Source organism: Gekko japonicus, unplaced genomic scaffold, assembly GCF_001447785.1.
Source record: "Gekko japonicus isolate JY-2015 unplaced genomic scaffold, Gekko_japonicus_V1.1 scaffold320, whole genome shotgun sequence".
NCBI lineage: Eukaryota > Metazoa > Chordata > Lepidosauria > Squamata > Gekkonidae > Gekko > Gekko japonicus.
In genome coordinates, this window is record NW_015168660.1 from 890337 (window position 1) to 909194 (window position 18858).

General features: G+C 45.0%; 1 protein-coding gene across 1 annotated transcript in view; it reads left to right on the plus strand.

Annotated features, from left to right (window-relative positions):
• FNDC3B (fibronectin type III domain containing 3B) overlaps positions 1-18858 on the plus strand; it is a 308226-nt gene that overhangs the window by 199574 nt on the left and 89794 nt on the right. The window contains exons 9-11 of the mRNA XM_015415259.1: positions 3819-3878; positions 15314-15452; positions 18545-18598. Coding sequence (XP_015270745.1) covers positions 3819-3878; positions 15314-15452; positions 18545-18598 — 253 coding nt within the window. The remainder of the gene's footprint in view (positions 1-3818; positions 3879-15313; positions 15453-18544; positions 18599-18858) is intronic.

The window sequence follows — 18858 nt, forward strand, 5'->3', positions numbered from 1 at the left end:
ACTGGTGGCTGGGAAGTTTGGCAGCCCCGCCCTCCGCTTCCTGCTCTCAGAGGCAGCCCCGCCCTCTGCTCTCTATACTCCAAGGCAGCTCAAGCTCAGAACAGCGAGGATGGGGGGGGGGGGAGAAGAGAGCCCACTCCAGAGCCGGATTAAAGGCCTGGGCAGGCTGGTTCCAGCCCACAGGCTGTAGGCTTAACACCCCTGATCTGAGGGGTGTCTTTAGGCTTTGCTGCTCTTGCTCTCCCCCCCCCCCCGCGCAATTGAATGCCATGTTCCTTTTACACTCAAAGTTTAATTTAATTAATTTAATTTTAATTTGGTTGCTGCCATTTTGCCATTTCCTCCTCTTTTTCTCTCCTGTTACCCACTAGTTTTTCCCCCCATCATGCTCACCGGCTGGAAAAGCTGCCTCCAAAGCATTTATAGACATACCCCAATGACTTCCAGAGTGGAATGCTGATGATATGCCAGCTTGACTACTGTGTAGTCCAGTAGGCTTCCCAAGTCCCCCCAGGGGGCGGGAAAACCCCCGCCCCAGAGGCCCGTTCCCCACCGCATCGGGCCCCGGGGGGAACTCCTCCCCGACGTGCGCGTCACCTGCAAGTGACGCGACCACGCTGGGCACGCTGGGGGCACTTCCGGGTGACGTGCATGCAGGGTGCGTGCGCTTCGCGCACAACAGACACCGGCCGGGAGCCCCCCACTCCCGGCGAAAATCCACTTGGCAACCCTATAGTCCGCACATCTTGTTTTTTTAAAAAGGGCCATTTAGCCTAGAAATCTGTGAGCTTTCCTTTTGTACCTGGAAGTACTTCCGTCAGCTGGATGTCACCTAATTGTAATAGCTGGTGAAGCTGATTAGGATTGGTTGCTTTCTCTTTACGGGCAGGTTAAGTCGGATGGTACTGTGGGTGTGCATAAACCTGCTGCGTTGTATCCATTGTGTGTGGTTTTGGGAACAATCTTCACACAACCACTTCAACGTGCAGTGGCTTGGCAAAACGAATTGACTATACAAACACGTCAGTGAGTGCAGTCTGTACACAGTATTCAAAGCACATCTCTTTCCCGCAGCAATGTCCCTTATGAAAGCTTGGGGGAAAGTTGGGGTATCTCACACATTCTGGGATGGTTTCATGCCAGAATTGTCACGTAATGTGCAAGTGGGAGAAAGGCAAAACCAAAAGAAGTTCATACCTACAGCCTCCTCAGTGTTCCCTTTCCTCTCTTTTTGAAAACAGCTGTGTTTTCTTTCTCCTGCTCCTCCCAATGGCAGGCCAGAGCAGTTGCTGCCAGAGAGAAACATGAACTAGTCTGTGCAGCCATTTATTTCTTGCTCTCTGCCAAGGAAAATTTGGGACTGCTCCATGGAGTGGGGTCCTTATTCTTCCACTCCTCTTCCATCTCTCTATTCTCCTTGCATAGAGTATAGAAGTTGGAAAAACATGTGTTGTTTCTTGCAGTTTGTCAAAATGTCAAACTGCAGCTTGTTCTGTTGCCTACAAAACCAGGGTTTGACGCCATTGTTAGGTTGTGTTCTAGAATCCTGGTTTGCAGCAACAGAATAAACATCAGCTTCTCATTTCCCCCAGTTTTGGAATTGCAACTTTGTTCATGCTCTGTGAGCAAGCCCTAGGACTTCCTTGGCCCTTTCTTATCAAGGGGGGAGGTTGTGATGTCCAAATACACTCTTTAGCTCTTGGTTTACAAAACGTTTTCAGCAAAGTGTGGGTGAGATGGGAGGAACCCATCTGTCCTAACCCCTTAATGGCAATCAGAACCCAAACCCAGCTTCCATATGTGTGATATGTTTTGGTTCATTTTCACTACCATCCGTGCAAACATTTTACTGCTTACGTAACCCAAAGTATAAATCACCATGTTAGAAGAAAATGACATTTAAAATGGTCCTTAAAAATCTTTTAATGAGCACCAATTATCAGTGAGCAGTGTGGTTGTTTACAGCATTAAAAAAAGATAAGCATATGGAGCAGAGGTCCATCAGTGGCTATTAGCCACAAGGTATAGATAGGGTTTGGTGCTCACTGGAGAAGACCCTGATGCTGGGAAAGATTGAAGGTCAAAGAAGACGGGGATGCCAAAGGATGAGATGGTTAGACAGTGTCATAGATGCAACAAACATGAAATTGAGCAAACTTCAGAGGATGGCGGAAGACAGGAAGGCCTAGCGTGATCTGGTCCATGGGGTCGCGAAGAGTCAGACTCGACTGTGTGACTGAACAGCAACAACATAGATAGTGACTCTGGGGCAAGTGATGCTCTGTATTCTTGGTGCTTGGGGGGGCAACAGTGGGAGGGCTTCTAGTGTCCTGGCCCCACTGCTGGACCTCCTGATGGCACCTGGTATTTTTGGCCACTGTGTGACAGAGTGTTGGACTGGATGGGCTATTGGCCTGATCCAACATTGGCTTCTCTTATGTTCTCTTAACTGAAGCGTAACATGATTGGGGGTGGGGTTAGCCCATGATTCTGTCCCAGAAAACAAGGACATTATGGTTGGCATGAGAACTATAGTTTGTGCAAACCATAGTTTGCTTTGGGAGGGTGTATAGAAATATTATTTCTAAATTCTCATGCCTTCTTCCTGTTATGACATTCTGTCATTCTGTGTGTCTTTTCCTGTTGCAGGCCAGATGGCCTAGTGTGATTTCTGTCACTTGACCAAATGGCTGAGCCACCAAATAGCCATGCCATATAATCATGCCAGATACCCACATTCCTTAACATCTCTCTGTTGAGAGCCAGACTTGAAGGCTCCGCTTGTATGGCCTACATGGGCCATGTCACGTACACAATGGAGAAAGCTGGAAGTTGGATCACCTGACTGCAGGCAGGGCCTCTAACTTCTTAGCCAATCCCCACACCTGAAGTGGCAGCTATGGCAACCAAAAATTGGCACACACACCCCTGCCGCTCGTGATTGGCTGATGGCCACAGCTGATGGTGACTGGCATGGGGGGTATATAACTCAGTGGTTCTTTAGGGAAGAGCTCTTTGCTCTTGCTCCTGGGACAGAGGGGGTAAGAGAGGAAAGACTTGACAGCATTTTCCTAATCTGCCCTAACCTGGATGTCCCAGGATAGCCCAGTCTCATCAGTTCTCAGAAGCTAAGCAGGTTGGCCCTGGTTAGTATTTGGATGGGAAACCAGCAGGGAAGTCCACAGTCACTACACATAGGCAGGTAATGGCAAGCAACCTCTGAATGTCTCTTGTCTTGAAAACCCTACAGGGTCACTATAAATTGGCTATGACTTGATGGTACTTTCTGTCGCCACCATCTAGCCAGTAGTTAATCTGCCATAGGCTCGCTCCCCACTCCTTCCTCCCCATTAGTTTGGAGGACCGGGTATGACGTGTCATTTCTAAATCAGCACATTGATTAGACAGTTTACAGTCATTTTCTTTTCTAAGGCCTACTACAAGCATTCAGGATTTGAGTCCAGTATCACTGTAAAGGCCAACAAACTTTTCCGGAGTATAACCTCAGTGAGTTTTGACACGAAAGGTTATACCCTGGGAAATCTTGTTCGTCTTTAAGGTACTACTACTGGACTCCCAAGTTTGTGGGGCTATTACAGACTGCCGTGGCTACCCACCTGAAACTACAAGCATTCAGGATCATTAAAAAAATCTTCTCAAAAATTCTGTGTTGTTTTGTTACCTTTTATAGGCCTTGAAGGTACTTTTGTGGCTTATGAGCCAGTTTTTGTTTTCCTTGATGACTCTAGATGCAGGGAGTACAAATACCTCTTGAGTATTTACATTGATATTTTTTTTGTACCATTTGTTTTTTTCAGTGGAGAAGAATTGGAATATAAACTGAAAGACCTTAGGCCAGCAACAGAATACCATGTCAGGTGAGCTACAGTGGCTGGAAAGATTTCATGCTTGTCATTTGTACATTTATAAATGTTAGAACGAAAGCCCAAAGCTTCTCAGGTGCTTACATTTGTGCGTGAATGCTAACACTCTTGAATAGATATTGTGACCTCTTTGAAAATAGGCTTCTGTTTTCTGGGCTTTTTTAACATATGGAAATGAATGCATTGCTTTTAGCCGTTAGCGTTCAGTATGTGAGGTTTTTGGACATGCACAAAATTTATTTGGTATTTTCAGTATTGTGCTTGGATGTTGACAGTTCGACATGTCTTGACATATCCCTGTAGAGTGTGTGTGTGTGCTAAAATTGAAGAGCTCTGTATTTCTCTGAATGTATAAATCAGAGATAGATAAAGGGGCCTTGGCTCACTAAGGTTCCACCTTTGGTATCCCACCGTTTCCCATTAAAGGATTGGGCATTAGGCAAAAGACATCTGTTTGAGACATTGGAAAGCCGCTGCCAAACAGAGTAGACAATACTAATCTTGTTAGGCTAATAGCCTGACTCAGTAAAAGGCAGCTTCTTGCGTTTGCGTGAGATGTGCCGCTTTCCTTTTCAGGAGTTTGTGATTTTGTTGAACCTCATTTGTTTTCAACGGCTGCCTTTTTTTTAAAAGGCCTTTTGTGTTCTAGCACAGTCTGATATAGGACAGTCATTTCTAATAGAAACGATAACAAAAGTAAAGTAAGCCTGTAAAATTTTGCTAGACAGTTTAACTGAAAAACCATAAGCAACCACCTACCAAGCTTGTGGTCTCCACTGAACAATGAGAAAGTAGAATGAAACTTACTAAATGTGCTCGGGGGGGCACAATTCTGTGCTTCAAGGCAGAATACCAACTTGACCTGTTTTTTTGGAGGTGGGGAAAGGAAAATGCCAGACACAGTTCAGTGCCAGATGACTCTGTTTATTTACTTCATTTATACTCAATTTTTCTCCCAAATGGAGATTTAATGCAACTTTATAACAACATTATCTTCTCTGTTTTATTCTCACAACAGCCCTGTGAGGTAGTTTGGCTGAGCAAGGGTGAGGTCACCCAACAAGTTTCCATGACTGAGTGGCTGTTCGAACCTGGGTCTCACAGATCCTTGTTTGACACTCTGACCACTACACCGCACAGTGTTGTACATTTTAAGAGTCAACTTGCAGCTCAGCACTACACCTGTTTTTAAGGGGGTGGTCAATTTTCAGTTTTGAAAGGTGAAGATTGAAAGCTGGAGTGCGCAATTCAGCAATGATCTTGAGCTCTCTTCCTGCCATGGCTTTTTAGTAGGGTCAGGAGCAAGTGAGGGCTATCAAACACTGTGGAGGAGGGGCCAGGGCTCAGTGGTAGATCATCCGCTTGGCGTGCAGAAGGTCCCAGGTTCAGTCCACGGTAGGGTTACCATTCCCCAGGTGGGGGTGGGGGATCCCCCGCTTTTTGGGGGGATCCCCCGGCAGCCAGCTGACCAGCAGGAGGAAATTCTTCCCACCCCAACAGTGACATCACGCACAATGCACTGACGTCACCCGGAAGTGATATAGGCACGTCAGTGACGTTGGGGGGTGACCAATGCTCCCTCTAAGCTTTGGAGTCTTGTGAGCAAAAATTCAACTTTGTGAGCGACTGGCATTAAAGTCGTGAGCGAGCAATTTGGCTACTGCATAAATGAGTCTGCTCCGGAGACATTCTTCCTGAGCTAAGGCAGAAATGTGTGAGCTGGAGGCTAAAAAACTGTGAGCTAGCTCACACTAACTCAGCTTAGAGGGAACACTGGGGGTGACACTCTATTTTTTGATCTCTATGGTTTGAGGGTGCTTTTACCATAGAGGTTTGCCCCAAAACCAGAGTCTCGTCACCAGCATGCCTGTGTCACTTCCGGGTGACGTACGCACACCACACGATGTCCCCACCCACTCCCGGAACGCCCTCCGCAATCCCTCCCCGCCAGTGTGATGATTGGACCTGGCAACCCTAATCCACGGCACCTCCAGTTAAAAAGACCAGGGAGTTGTTGATGTGAAGGACCTCTGCCTGAGACCCTGGAGAGCTGCTGCCAGTCTGAGTGGACGATACTGACCTGGATGGACCAAGGGTCAGTATAAGGCAGCTTCATGTGCCTCTGATATCCCAGGGGAAATGGAATGAGCAGAACACAGAAACATAAGAACTGTGCTTTGTTAGTAAGGGATCCGCAAAACAGATAAATGAATGCCTGTCCAGAGGTTTTAGCTAACCCTCATACTGTTAATTTCAGCTTTGCATTTCTTAAAAGTGGGAAGCATTGAGTGGAACGAATGGTGTCTTTCCCCCCTTAAGATGCACCCCTTCATGTTCACTGTGGGGAAATCATCAGTGTCAACTGGCTGAAACCTCTGCCGCTCCTGCCTTGGTCCCTGTTGACCGACCATGTCTACTGGTTGGTGAGCAGCATGAGCTGAAATGCTCAATGAGGCTAAACCGTGGAAAAGAAGCACTGAAACAAGCCTCTGAATCTTCCCAATTAGAGCTGGGCCCTTACACCAGCTCGAAGTCCGTGGCAGACCTGGGTTTGCCGTTTTCTGTGTAGAACATCTAGTAAATACAGCTGGCATTTGACAGGCGTAAATATGTTCTTGGCTGCCGATGAAACTCTCCCAATCACTGTAAGAAAGGAGGGGAAATGCCATGCGTGTATGACGTCCAATTTTTCCGACTTAAGTTTCTGGCTCTCATTGGAGACTGGTTTGGAACTCCTGCAAGCCCCAAACTCTCTCCCATCTGTACTTTGGCTCTCTCTCTCTGCTAGCACGCTGGCCCCTGTTACGAAACGCGTTTCATGGTCTGAGTTTGATGCTGCGAGAGCTAAAAGTGTTCCGTTTTCCAGCTTTTTTACAAAAAAAAGTCTTTAGGATGTTTCTGTGTGCAAATCTCACTTTTCTATCAGATGTGGAAGTACCTTACCCATTTTTAGTGCCCATTTTTAGTAAGGCGGCTCATGCTGCCCCCAATGTTTCATTTATTGTAGAAGGTCTTTAAAAATCAAATTGCAACTTTATGCTGAACTGCAGGCTGTGGAAGGTCAGTAGTTCAGCAGTTCGAGACCCGGGTGCCGCATGACGGAGTGAGCTCCCATATCTAGTTCCATCTCTTGCCAACCTAGCAGTTCGAAAGCAAGAAATTGCAAGTAGATAAATAGGGACCACTTCGGTGGGAAGGTAACAGCGTTCCGTGCACCTTGGTGTTTAGTCATGCTGGCCACATGACCACGGAAACGTCTTCAGACAGCGCTGGCTCTTCGGCTTTGAAACGGAGATGAGCACCGCAACCCTAGAGTCAGATTCGACTGGCTTTCGAGCAAGGGAACCTTTACCTTTACCTTTTTAAGCTCTTTTTTTTTGTTTATAAGCATGTGTACCGGAATATGATTTATGTTAAAGGCTGCATTTTAGGAATATGTAGAATGTTGGCTGAAATATGTAGAATATTGGCTGGAGGTTTTGCTGTGGGAAAATATTACCCTTTGCGTACTGTCTTTTTCTTTTAAATAGCTTTTTTATTATAACATTATTTCAAATTAAAATAGGGATACAAGAAAAACAAGGGAAGAGGGGAGATATAGATATTATAATAATCTATAATCTATTCAAAACAAGGATGATCAACATCAGAGTAAATATAGAGCATTTAACATAGATATTTAAAATACATAGCATTTTTCAAGCAGTTAACCAATGTCCTCACATTCTGAGCAAAGTTAACCGCACTGCCTCAATGTGGAAATAATGGAAGGATTTCACACATTATGTCTCGCAAACATCACTGACCGTATAAACACTGAGGGCAGTATCTAAATTCATTTGTATATTTTCTAAGTCCAACCTGCTTTCTTAGAAGATTCCACTGAGCTGTATGTTTGTTCATTTCATTAAAGACAGCGATCTAAGACAAACAGCGAGGGTTTAGGTTGTGTTTCTCTTCTACTATAGCGGCTCGTGTTTGCTCAGTTTTCCATTTTAACATGTTCCAGCCTCACACAGATATTTTGACATAGGTTTCTTTCAGGCCTGTTAAACGATACTTTAAAACATTATATTCCTTTCTGGCTAACCTACATTCGCTCTCCTTTTTAGAAATCCCTTCTGTTTTTCCAGACAAAAACTTCCTCACAGTTTTTCTGCCACCGGATTCTTCTCTTACTGCTCTCTGGGATGCTTTAGCCTTGAGAGCCAGTGTGGTATAGCAGTTAAGAGTGTCAGACTAGGATCTAGGAAACCCAGGTTCGAATCCCTACTCGTGCCAAGGAAGCTTTCGGATGACCTTAGGTCGGTCACATGCTCTCAGCCTAACCTACCTCAAAGGGTAGTTGTGAGGATAAAATGGAAGAGAGGAGAATGAGATAAGCTGCTTTGGGTCCCCACTGGGGAGAAAAGCAAGGACTAAATGAATAAAATGAAATAAGTAAAACAGAGCAGCGATAGGGTTTTTTTAAGAGAAGAAGAAGAAGAGATTGGATTTATACCCCACCTTTCACTTGGAGTCTCAGAGTGGCTTACAAACTCCTTTCCTTTCCCCTCCCCACAACAGACACCCTGTGGGGTAGGTGGAGCTGAGAGAGCTCTTTCGAGAACTGTCCTTGAGAGAACAGCTCTGAAAGAACTTATGACTGACCCAAAGTCACACCAGCAGCTGCATATGGAGGAGTGGGGAATAAAACCTGGTTCTCCCAGATTAGAGTTTGTGCTCCTAACCACTATACTACAGTCACATTGACAGCAATCTCAGTCCCAAATAGGGCTGTGCCCTGCTTTAAAGCCAGGGCAGATTTGAGAGTAGTGGTGACGAATGAAGGAAGGTGAGAAATCCCCTTCCAGCTGGGTCACAAGAAGGGGTATGTAGAAAACAGGGATGGGAAGGAAATAACAATAGCTAATAGGATACACTCCCTAGAGACAAAAAAAATCCAAGTCCAGCAGTATATGAGAATTTCAATATAATAGAAAAGTAATATATCATAAATCACAACATGTAAAGAGGTAATATGCCCAATACTACAAAAAAAAAAAAAAAAAGGCTGAGCGCCAAAGAATAGATTCTTTTCAACTATGGTGCTGGAGAAGACTCTTGAGAGTCCCTTGGACTGCAAGAAGATCAAATCAGTCAATCCTAAAATAAATCGACCCTGACTGTTCCCTGGAAGGCCAGATAATAAAACTGAAGCTCAAATACTTTGGCCACCAAATGAGAAGGGAGCACTCACTGGAGAAGACCCTGATGCTGGGAAAGATCGAAGGTCAAAGAAGACGGGGACGTCAAAGGATGAGATGGTTAGACAGTATCATAGATGCAACGAACATGAAATTGAGCAAACTTCAGAGGAAGGCAGAAGATAGGAGGGCCTGGCAGGAGCTGGTCCATGGGGTCACGAAGAGTCGGACTCGACTGTGCGACTGAACAACAACAAAAACAAAATCAGCATTAGAAAACAACATCAAAATTAGAAGAGTCCCAGTCACAAATAAACATTAAGCCTACATAAATAGTCTTAGCAAACTGTTTGCTTATTTCTCACCTTATTGGGACTCCTTTGGAGTATTTATGGACATCTGATAAGGGTCTTATGTTTGCTAAGACTATTTATGTAGGCTTAATGTTTATTTGTGACTGGAATTGCTTTACTTTTGATGTTGTTTTCTAATGCTGACTTTGTAGTATTGTGCATATTACCTCTTTACATGTTGAGATTTATGATGTATTACTTTTCTATTACGTTGAAATTCTCTTATATTGCTTGACTTGGATTTTTTGTCTCTAGGGAGTGTATCCGGTTATCTATTGTCAAAAAGAGGGAGCAGGTAAAGATTACCTGGGGAGGGGGGGGGGATGCTAGATCCAAGAGGAAGAGAGCTGCAGGCATTTTCCTTCCCACTGGCTACCAAAGAGGCTGCTTCCCCAGCATCCTTCAGGCTGGCATTGCCTCACCGCTCTGTTGCTGGTGATATTCTTTGGCAGTGTGTGTTAAAATGTATGTGCCTGAACCTCAGATCACTGTAGAGGGGAGGGTTGGTTTCCTTCCTACTCTTTGAGCAAAAGTAGCAGAGTATCTCTCCTACTGTGCCGAAACCCACACATACACCTGGTATTGCAGGTCTGCCAGTGACATAAGAAGCAAATAGACACATGATATAGGAAAAGTTGTCATGGAGCCAGCGTGGTGTAGTGGTTAAGAGCAGCGGACTCTAATCTGGAGAACTGGCTTTGATTCCCCACTCCTCCTCCACATGAAGCCAGCTGGGTGACCTTGGGCCAGTTACCGTTCCCTCAGAGCTCTCTCAGCCTCACCTACCTCACAAGGTGCCTGTTGTGGGGAGAAGAAGGGAAGGCGATTGTAAGCCGCTTTGAGATTCCTTAGGGCAGAGAAAAGCAGGGTATAAAAACTAGCTCTCCTTCTTCTATAGTATTGTGAAGTCTGTGGGAAATTAACCTGCCAGGTAAATCCAGAATGGCGCCAGGCAAAACGCAGGAAGAGAAAACCAGCATTATTCAACGCTTGTTGTCTGGGGGTTGCTGTGCAACTGAGTCAGCACCAAGCAGTAAAATACGCAAAATAGACGTGTGAAGAAGCTGTATAAATAAGTCAGAAAACCGTTCTAGGTCATTTTAACCTTGGCAGTGTTTTCCCGAGGTTTACATTTTCACAGGGATAAACTGTTCTCGAATATTTTTTTTTTTATTGTTCTGATGCATGAGAAAAACACACTTCCCTTTCAGTATCTTGCATCTGGGTGTCGTATTTCTTTAGGGATGTTATATGAAGCCTCTTAATGCCAGCTAGTTTCTTTAAAGAACGTTTTTCCATTTAATTTCTACGTGGTAAAAATCAGTAGCGCTCTCTCTCTCTCTCTCTCTCTCTCTCTCTCTCTCTCTCTCTCTCTCTTTTTCCCCCTTCCTGACCTGAATGGTCAGGCCAGCCCGATCTTGTCAGATCTCAGAAGCTAAACAGGGTCAGCCCTGGTTAGAAATGGGATGAGAGACCACCAAGGGAGTCCAGTGGCAAACCGTCTCTGTTTGTCTCTTGCCTTGAAAACCCTCCAGGCGTTGCCATAAGTCAGCTGCGACTTAACGGCACTTTCCACCATCACCAGTGTGCAACATCAGCAGTACTTTTATTTACAGCTTTTTAACTCTGCTTTTTCTGACTTCACAGGATTGTTAAAAGGTATAATGTATGTTCACTTCGCCTGCTGTAGTTTATCCAGCAAGGCTCTAGGGTAGGTCAGTAAGATTCCCATTTTGCACGTTGAAGGATTCAGTCTGAAGCTTGCTGGAGGTCCGGTTAGGAAGCACGTGGTGTGAGGCAAGACTAGAAAGTGGCTCACAGCCCAAGGTCTTCACCACACTAGCTTTCAAGCACCTACTAATCTAAAACAAAAGAGCAAGTCCCACAGTTTCATCACCCTTCATTCTTTCCCCCAGAGAGACCCAAGCTGGTATTCCAGATTGAATTGTGGCAACAGCTCTACCATGGAATCAACCAAGACATCCGCATTCATCTATCATGAGAAATCATAGTTAATCATAGTTAAGACTTAACTCTCAAATGACTATTTCAAGATCCTGTATCCTAACTAACCATAGTAATCAGAGTAGACCATGTTCAGATAATCATACTATCATGTGTTTAAAACATGGCTTCATGTAATGTCTGAACAGGACCAGCATCAGCATGAAATAGGGTTGCCAAGTTCCTACCTGCTCCAGCCCACTCTCCTGGATTCCCCTGTAGAAGTGATGTCATTGCACTAGGCACATTGCCGGGGGGGTGGAGCTCTAGCATTTGGACAAAAACTCTATGGTCACCATAGAGGGTTTTTTTAGTCAAATGCTAGAGTGTCCCCCTGCAACATGCCCTGCACAATGACATCACCTCCGGGTGACATCACCATGCCAGGCACATCAGGCCTGGCTAGCATGAAAACTCCCATTTGCCCAAGGTATGTTTCCATGGAAGCACTATGTCTTCTATCTGGCTGGGCAGCCAAAGCTGCTAACAAATGGCTTGCTGTAGTAAAATGGACCCTTAACCAGCTTGCTCTCATTGTTCTCATTAGTTTTTAATTCTCTCAGTGACTGCAGTTCCTGTAAAGTTAAGCAAAGCCCAAAACAGTGTGCCTTTCCTTTATAAGATCCATTTCACGGTCAACTCTGTGGATTTTCCCAAGCTAATCAGTTTGTTAGGTTCAGGCAAAAAAAGTTGCTCATTCGATATGTGAGATCAGAGATGTCAAGGCCTGGGTTGGGACTAGAAATGCTTTTTAAAAATAAATTTTCTCCAGAGGTTTTTTCAAATGTTTCTAGTGGCAAAATTTGAAATTTTCAGGAGTACTTGGGGGGGGGGGGCTGAATCATTTCTTTATTTAGAACATTTCTCTGCTCCTTCTTCAGAGCTGCTCAAGGTGACTTACAATTTTAAAAGGAGCCATTAGAAAAACAAGCCATTAAACACAAACAGCATAAAAACTATCCATAAAACAGAAGTAAACCATTAAAAACTGCAGAGATAAAAACCTCTAATGAAAAGCCTGGGGTAAAAAGATGTGTTTCAACCTGACTCCTAAAAGAAAATAAAGTGGGCACCAGTCGAGCCTCAGGCAGGAGGGCATACAAAGGTGAGGTGCCACCACAGAAAATACCCTGACTCTAATCTCCATCTGCCTTACTTCTGAAGGTGGAGGCACAGATCTTGGGCAGATCTTTGATGAGCAGATCTTAACTGGAGGGCTGGAGTTATGGGAGGAGATGGTTCTTCTCCTTTGGAACCAGTGAAATACTTCTAAAGACAAGGTTTTAGTCACTTAAAACGTGTAGTATAAAGATTTTTGGTCCAGCAGTCTACAGCATTCAAATGTAATAATTCCTCTGTCATATTGTAGGCGTAGACAATGCATTTTCAAGAATGTTCATGTTTACATGTGACAAATTTTGTCCACAATTAACACGCTATATCATGTGTGTGATCATACACTGTTAAATAGCTCCATATTTTCACTGTTACAGACTTGACATCCACGTGGGCTGCTACCTATAAAATGACTGCATGACACTGTCTCTTTGCAAATGTATAAAACTGTTTTCTTTACTACAAAATCTGTTGTCTTCAGCTTTTATTTTTCCCTGCCTGTCAGATGGCCATAAACTAAGATATGTGTGCTAAGTTAGCATAGGTTGCAGCAGTTTGACGTTCTCCCTTTTTACACTTGAAGGTATTTGCAGTTTTTCTCATAGAAAAGTAATTTATAGTTTTAAATTTCATAACAATGCAAAACAATACAATTTTATATGCTAACTAAGCTACAACATGTGTGTTTCATGCTGTTGAAGCAGTAAAATGAACTTCCATTTATAAGACATCTGTTCCTCTCAAGGAAATTGCAACTTTGGAGGGTAGACTCTATGGAATGTGAGCTCTCTCCCCTCCCAAAACTCCACCCCTGTAAGCTCCGCCCCCCAAATCTCCAGAAATTTCCCAAATGGACAGACTGTTGTATTTTATTTATTTATTTATTTATTTATTAAATTTCTACCCCACCCTCCCGCCAAAGCGGACTAGTGGCAATCCAAGAGAGGACCTTCTCAGTCATGGCACAAAAATTATGGAACCCCCTTCCCAGAGACATTCATGGTGTCCCTTTCTATCGTGGTCTTCTACCGGCTGGCATTCCTCGGTGGTTCCTCCTTTCAGCCTTGCGTTTTAATTTGCAGCCAGAGAGAGAGAGAGAGCGCTCTGTTTTTAACTGAGTTTATGCTGTACTTTATCGTGCTCTTTTAATTGGTGACCCTGATTGGGCAGGAAGGCAAGATATACATGTTGTAAATATATAAATGCATATTTTTGCCTTGGAGTCCAGGCTTGTAGTACTATCCTGTGAAGTCTGAGTATGACCCAAGAGAATGGAGATAGCAGACCCTGTTACAAAGTGATGGTTACTTTTCTCTCCACAACATGAAATCCCGTTTAATTTGAACTGTTGCCTACAGATGATGAGGATGAGGAAACATTTGGGGGTTTGGCTGTGCACACTGTTCTCGCATTGCCAAGCCAAGCCTCCAGATGGAGGGGGGGGGGGGAACCCGTAAATGGATTCAATTTGTTCTGATTCTCGCTAGCTGGCAGTTAGATGCTGACAACTGACAATTCTGGAAGGCATTTTTCAGCTTGAAGACGATACCCTTGACCTGAACTGAGAATATTCTGTATCACAAAGTGAAATGCATTAAATTGCTGCTCGGAGGAAGCAAATTCTGTAGCGAAACCCCCAGTACTCAGTATTTGTGAAGCATTTGGATTTTGCTGATGTAGGGGATAGCATTTGGATTTTGCTGATGTAAAACAGAGCTGTTCCCCCAGGCCTTTGGCTGAGGCAATGGATGTCCATTACATCTGGGCCTCCCCTCTGATGCGGAGATGTGTTTAGTGATTAAACATCTAGAGACTCCGCCGCATGAGTTTTCCACCGCAGCATTGTCTGTAGGCGATCATTCAGTCATCTGGTGCTCTAACCAAGACTGTTTTTAGATTGTTTTAATTCTGTTGTATTATTTTAACCCTACTTGTTGTGTCTTACAGTCGCTACATTTGCTGAGTTGACTTGTGTAACCCGCCCGGAGCCCGCTGGCGGGGAGGGCGGGATATAAATCAAACAAAATAAATAAATAATACTTTGATATTAGAAATCTGTTATAGGGAGCGGGTCTGTGGCAGAGGATGTTCAACCATGTTGGTTTTGTTGATAAGGTCTGAGGTTTTGAATTGCCTTTCTCCAATGTAGAATAAAACAGGAGTCCTGTGGCACTTTAAATACAAACAAAAAATTTTTATTCTGGCGTAAGGTTTCGTGAGCCAGAGCTAACTTCATCGTATGTGTTGAAGCATTCATCCATTAGGCTGATGCCTTTTTATTCACAACAAAATGGTGGCCAGGGGAGATATTACAAAGCAAGGCGAGTTTGAAACAAGCTCTGTTTTTCTTTTGTTTTAAAACTGATTCAGTAGGGGTAGACAAGGTTTCCTACCAACTGTTGTTAGATAGGCAAAGTAGGTTTATTACAATTTTTGCCCCTTCTTTAAGCTTCAGGAAGGCTTCTGGCCTTGCTGGTGGACCTCCTGTTGGCACCTGGGTTTTGGCCACCGTGTGACACAGAGTGTTGGACTGGATGGACCAATTGGCCTGATCCAACATGGCTTCTCTTACGTCCTCGTGTTCTTAAAAGTTCGGCAGCATTGGGTATTTCCAAACCATTAGTTAGACCCCCTAAAAGTGCCCACGTATTAATGAATGCAACATCTCAAGCCACTGAGCTATCTTAAGATCGAGAAAATGAATAATGAAGCTCATCTGCTTCAAATACAGGCATTAACTTTCCCCCTCCAAATCTGTTTCTCCTTTCAGGGTATACGCTGTGTACAACTCAGTAAAGGGATCCTGCTCGGAACCTGTTGGCTTCACCACTCACAGCTGTGCCCCGGAATGCCCCTTCCCACCCAAACCTTCGCACAGGACCAAAAATTCCCTAACTTTGCAATGGAAGGTAAGTGGCACAAAGGTTTGGAAACACCCCCCCCCCCAAAAAAAAGATGTGCTATCCTGTTGAATCCCATATAAGGCAATGTAGAAAACAAAGAGAAGTGGTAAAGAGTCCCGGATCTTTTGCTTCCTACCCTCCGGGCATCAGACAGTCCTGCATTGCAGCTGCACGGAGCACGATCCAGCACAGGAGAGCTGCTTTGCATTCCTGTTCCATGCTCGGTTTCTCGAGAGAGGAAAAGGAAGCTCCCGGAGGGCAGTCTGAGACTTGCTCATTCTTATTCAACCCATCTTTCAGGACGCTTAAATGCATAGCAGGTGGTTCCTGGTATGTTTAATAACCAGGTGTGGGAAATGCTGATGGGAAGGGGTGCAAGGCATACAAGGGGGCAGCTTTGAGCGGAGGAAGGAGTCGGGGGAAGTGAATTGCTTTGCAAGATGGAAGGGGGGAAAGATGAGGGTGAACGTGGGAATCAGCGCCGGGAGCTGCAACCCTTTCCACCGGGGTCCATGTGCTCCTCAAGGCTCTGGTGGAGATGTCCATAGCTGGGTCAGTGGCACCTTTTCCCTTCTGCTCAGCTCAGTCAGCTTTCCCTGGCTGGGGTTTGCTCAGGAACTTCCTTCCAGGGCTCATCTCAGCAACCCGCCGCCCTGTCCTCAGTCTGGTATTCTTCCAAAATCCTACCCATCAGAATTTCTCCCTGGATTCTGACATATGGAATGATCAGACTTTATAGGCTGAACGGATGAGTGTTGTTTCCTTTCTGCATTTTGTACAGAAATGTTACTGGAGCCATGAGTGTAGATAGCTTTAAAAGGGGGTTAAGACAGACTCATGGCGGTCTGGTCCATTGATGGCTGCTAATCGTAGTGACTGAAGACAGTCTCCATGTACAGAGGCAGTAAACCTCTGAATACCAGTGCCTGAAAGCAGCTTCAGGGGACGGCCTCTGCTTCTGTGCCCTGCTTGTTTGGCCCTTCAGTGCAACTGAGTGAAACAGGATGCTGGACTTGGTGGACTAGTGGTCTGGTCTTGCAGGCAGTGTTCCCTCTAAGCTGAGCGAGTGTGAGCCAGCTCACAGTTTTTTAGCCTCCGGCTCACACATTTTTGTCTCCGCTCAGGAAGGGAGGGCTCCAGAGCAAACTAATTTATGCAGCCGCCAAATCGCTTGCTCACAGCTTTAATGCCAGCAGCTCACAAAGTAGGATTTTGGCTCACAAGACTCCGCAGCTTAGAGGGAGCATTGCTTGCAGGCTTATGTTCCTAGTTGTGCACTTTTGCCAAAGCTTTCTGTTCACATGCATCTCTCCCCTGCCTTTGTTATTGCCACAGTGTGCCCCACTGATAAGGCACTTTTGATGCAGCTGTAAATACCGTTTTATCAGTATTCTTTTTGTGCAATCTTAATACAGGTGTGCGTCTTTTTAAAAACCTTTTTATTTATAACTTTTCCCAATATACAACATTAAACTTTTAAGATTTCACTTATGGCTTAACACATAACATACTCAAAATGAAAATTTAATTTTCAATAAAATACATAATCAACATTTTTTTGGTAGAACACTGTTGGCATGTGATAGTGGGTGCAGTTGCATGCCAGTGACCTTTTTTCCACTGGTGTATTGGTACCGTAGATGCAAATGAACAGAAAGCTACTGCAACAAGTGCCTGATCCAGTTCCTGCAATTAATTTTATAAATTTATTTTAAAACTTTATATCCCAGTTTGGTGTAGTCGTTTAGAGTGATGAACTCTAATCTGGAGAACCGGGTGTGGTTCCCCACTCCTCCACATGGAGCCAGCTGGGTGACCTTGGGTCAGTCACAAGTTCTCTCAGAGCTGGTCTCTCAAGAGCAGTTCTCTTAGAGCTCTCTCATCCCCACCTACCTCACAGGGTGTCTGTTGTGGGGAGAGGAAGGGAAGGTGACTGTAAGCCACTCTGAGACTCCTTTGGGTAGTGAAGGGCGGGGTATAAAACCAGCTCTTCTTCTTCTACCTTCCCTCAACATCCAGCCTGAAGGAGAGTTCTTGGAGAACTTGAAAGCTCTCAGAGTTATGTGACATTCAGTTGGTCCTAATAAAAGGTATTACATGGATTGTGTTCTGATTTTAACCAGACCAGCAAAAATCTGTAAAAAGAGAGGTGATTTTTGCTAATGTGGTTCAAATCAGGCCCGCATTCCATAAATGGCATTTTATACTCAGTATGCAGCCTTTCTACTCAAAGGTCACGGTGCAGTCATTGTATCACTAGAAGCAGAACCTGGAATTGCTTCAAAGTGCAGTGAGGCCTCCTACGCCTCTTGGCCAGGTGACAGCACAAATGGCGTCTCTCAGTTTGGTGTAGTGGTTAAGTGCGCGGACTCTAATCTGGGAGAACTGGGTTTGATTCCCCACTCCTCCACTTGCAGCTGCTGGATGACCTTGAGCAAGCCATAGTTCTGTCAGAGTTGTTCTCTCAAGGACAGTTCTGGAAAGAGCTCTCTCAGCCCCACCTACCTCACAGGGTGTCTGTTGTGGGGAGGGGATGAGAGTTTGTAAGCCACTCTGAGATAGGGTTGCCAAGTGTATCTTCGCCGGGAGCGGGGAGCTTTAAAAGGGGGTTAAGACGCACGCACGTCACCCGGAAGTGACGGGAGGACGCCAGGCACGCTGGGGGCGGGGCCACGGCCATACAAGGGAAAACCCTAGAGTTTTCCCTTGTATGGCTGTGGCCCCGCCCCCAGCATGCCTGGTGTGCCCGCATCACTTCCGGGTGACGCGCACGTCGGGGTGGAGTTCCCCCCGGGGCCCGATCTGGCGGTGCTGGGGAACGGGCCTCTGGAGCGGGGTTTTCCCCACCCCCCGGGGGGACTTGGGATCCCTACTCTGAGACCCCAAATGAAGGGCAGGGTATAAATCCAATCTCTTCTTCTTGTTCTAAAATTTTCAGTGGGATCCATAGTAAAGCCCATGTAATACTTCTCCATGTGCCACATCTATTTATTTTCCTGCTGTAGAAATTTCCTGAAGTGCATTTAGGGAAGCTCCCTGTTCTATATAAACTTCTTAGCGTGTTTCTCCCCCCCCCTTCTCTTTTTTGAAACATGTAGGCTCCTATTGACAATGGTTCAAAAATCACCAGCTACCTTTTAGAGTGGGATGAGGTAAGTGATGTATCAACAAAGGGGAAATAAGTATTCTGTTGTTCTCTTGGGGACGTGTATGTGCCGCAAAGTCATTTCTGACTTACAGCGACCCTATGAATGAATGACCCTCAAAATGTCCTCTCATTAACTGCCTTGCTCAGGTCTTGCAAAGTGAAGGCCATGGCCTCCTTCATAGAGTCAACCCATCTCATATTGGGTCTTCCTCTTTTCCTACAACTTTTCCTGTCATTATAACCTCTTCCCGTGAGCCTTGTCTT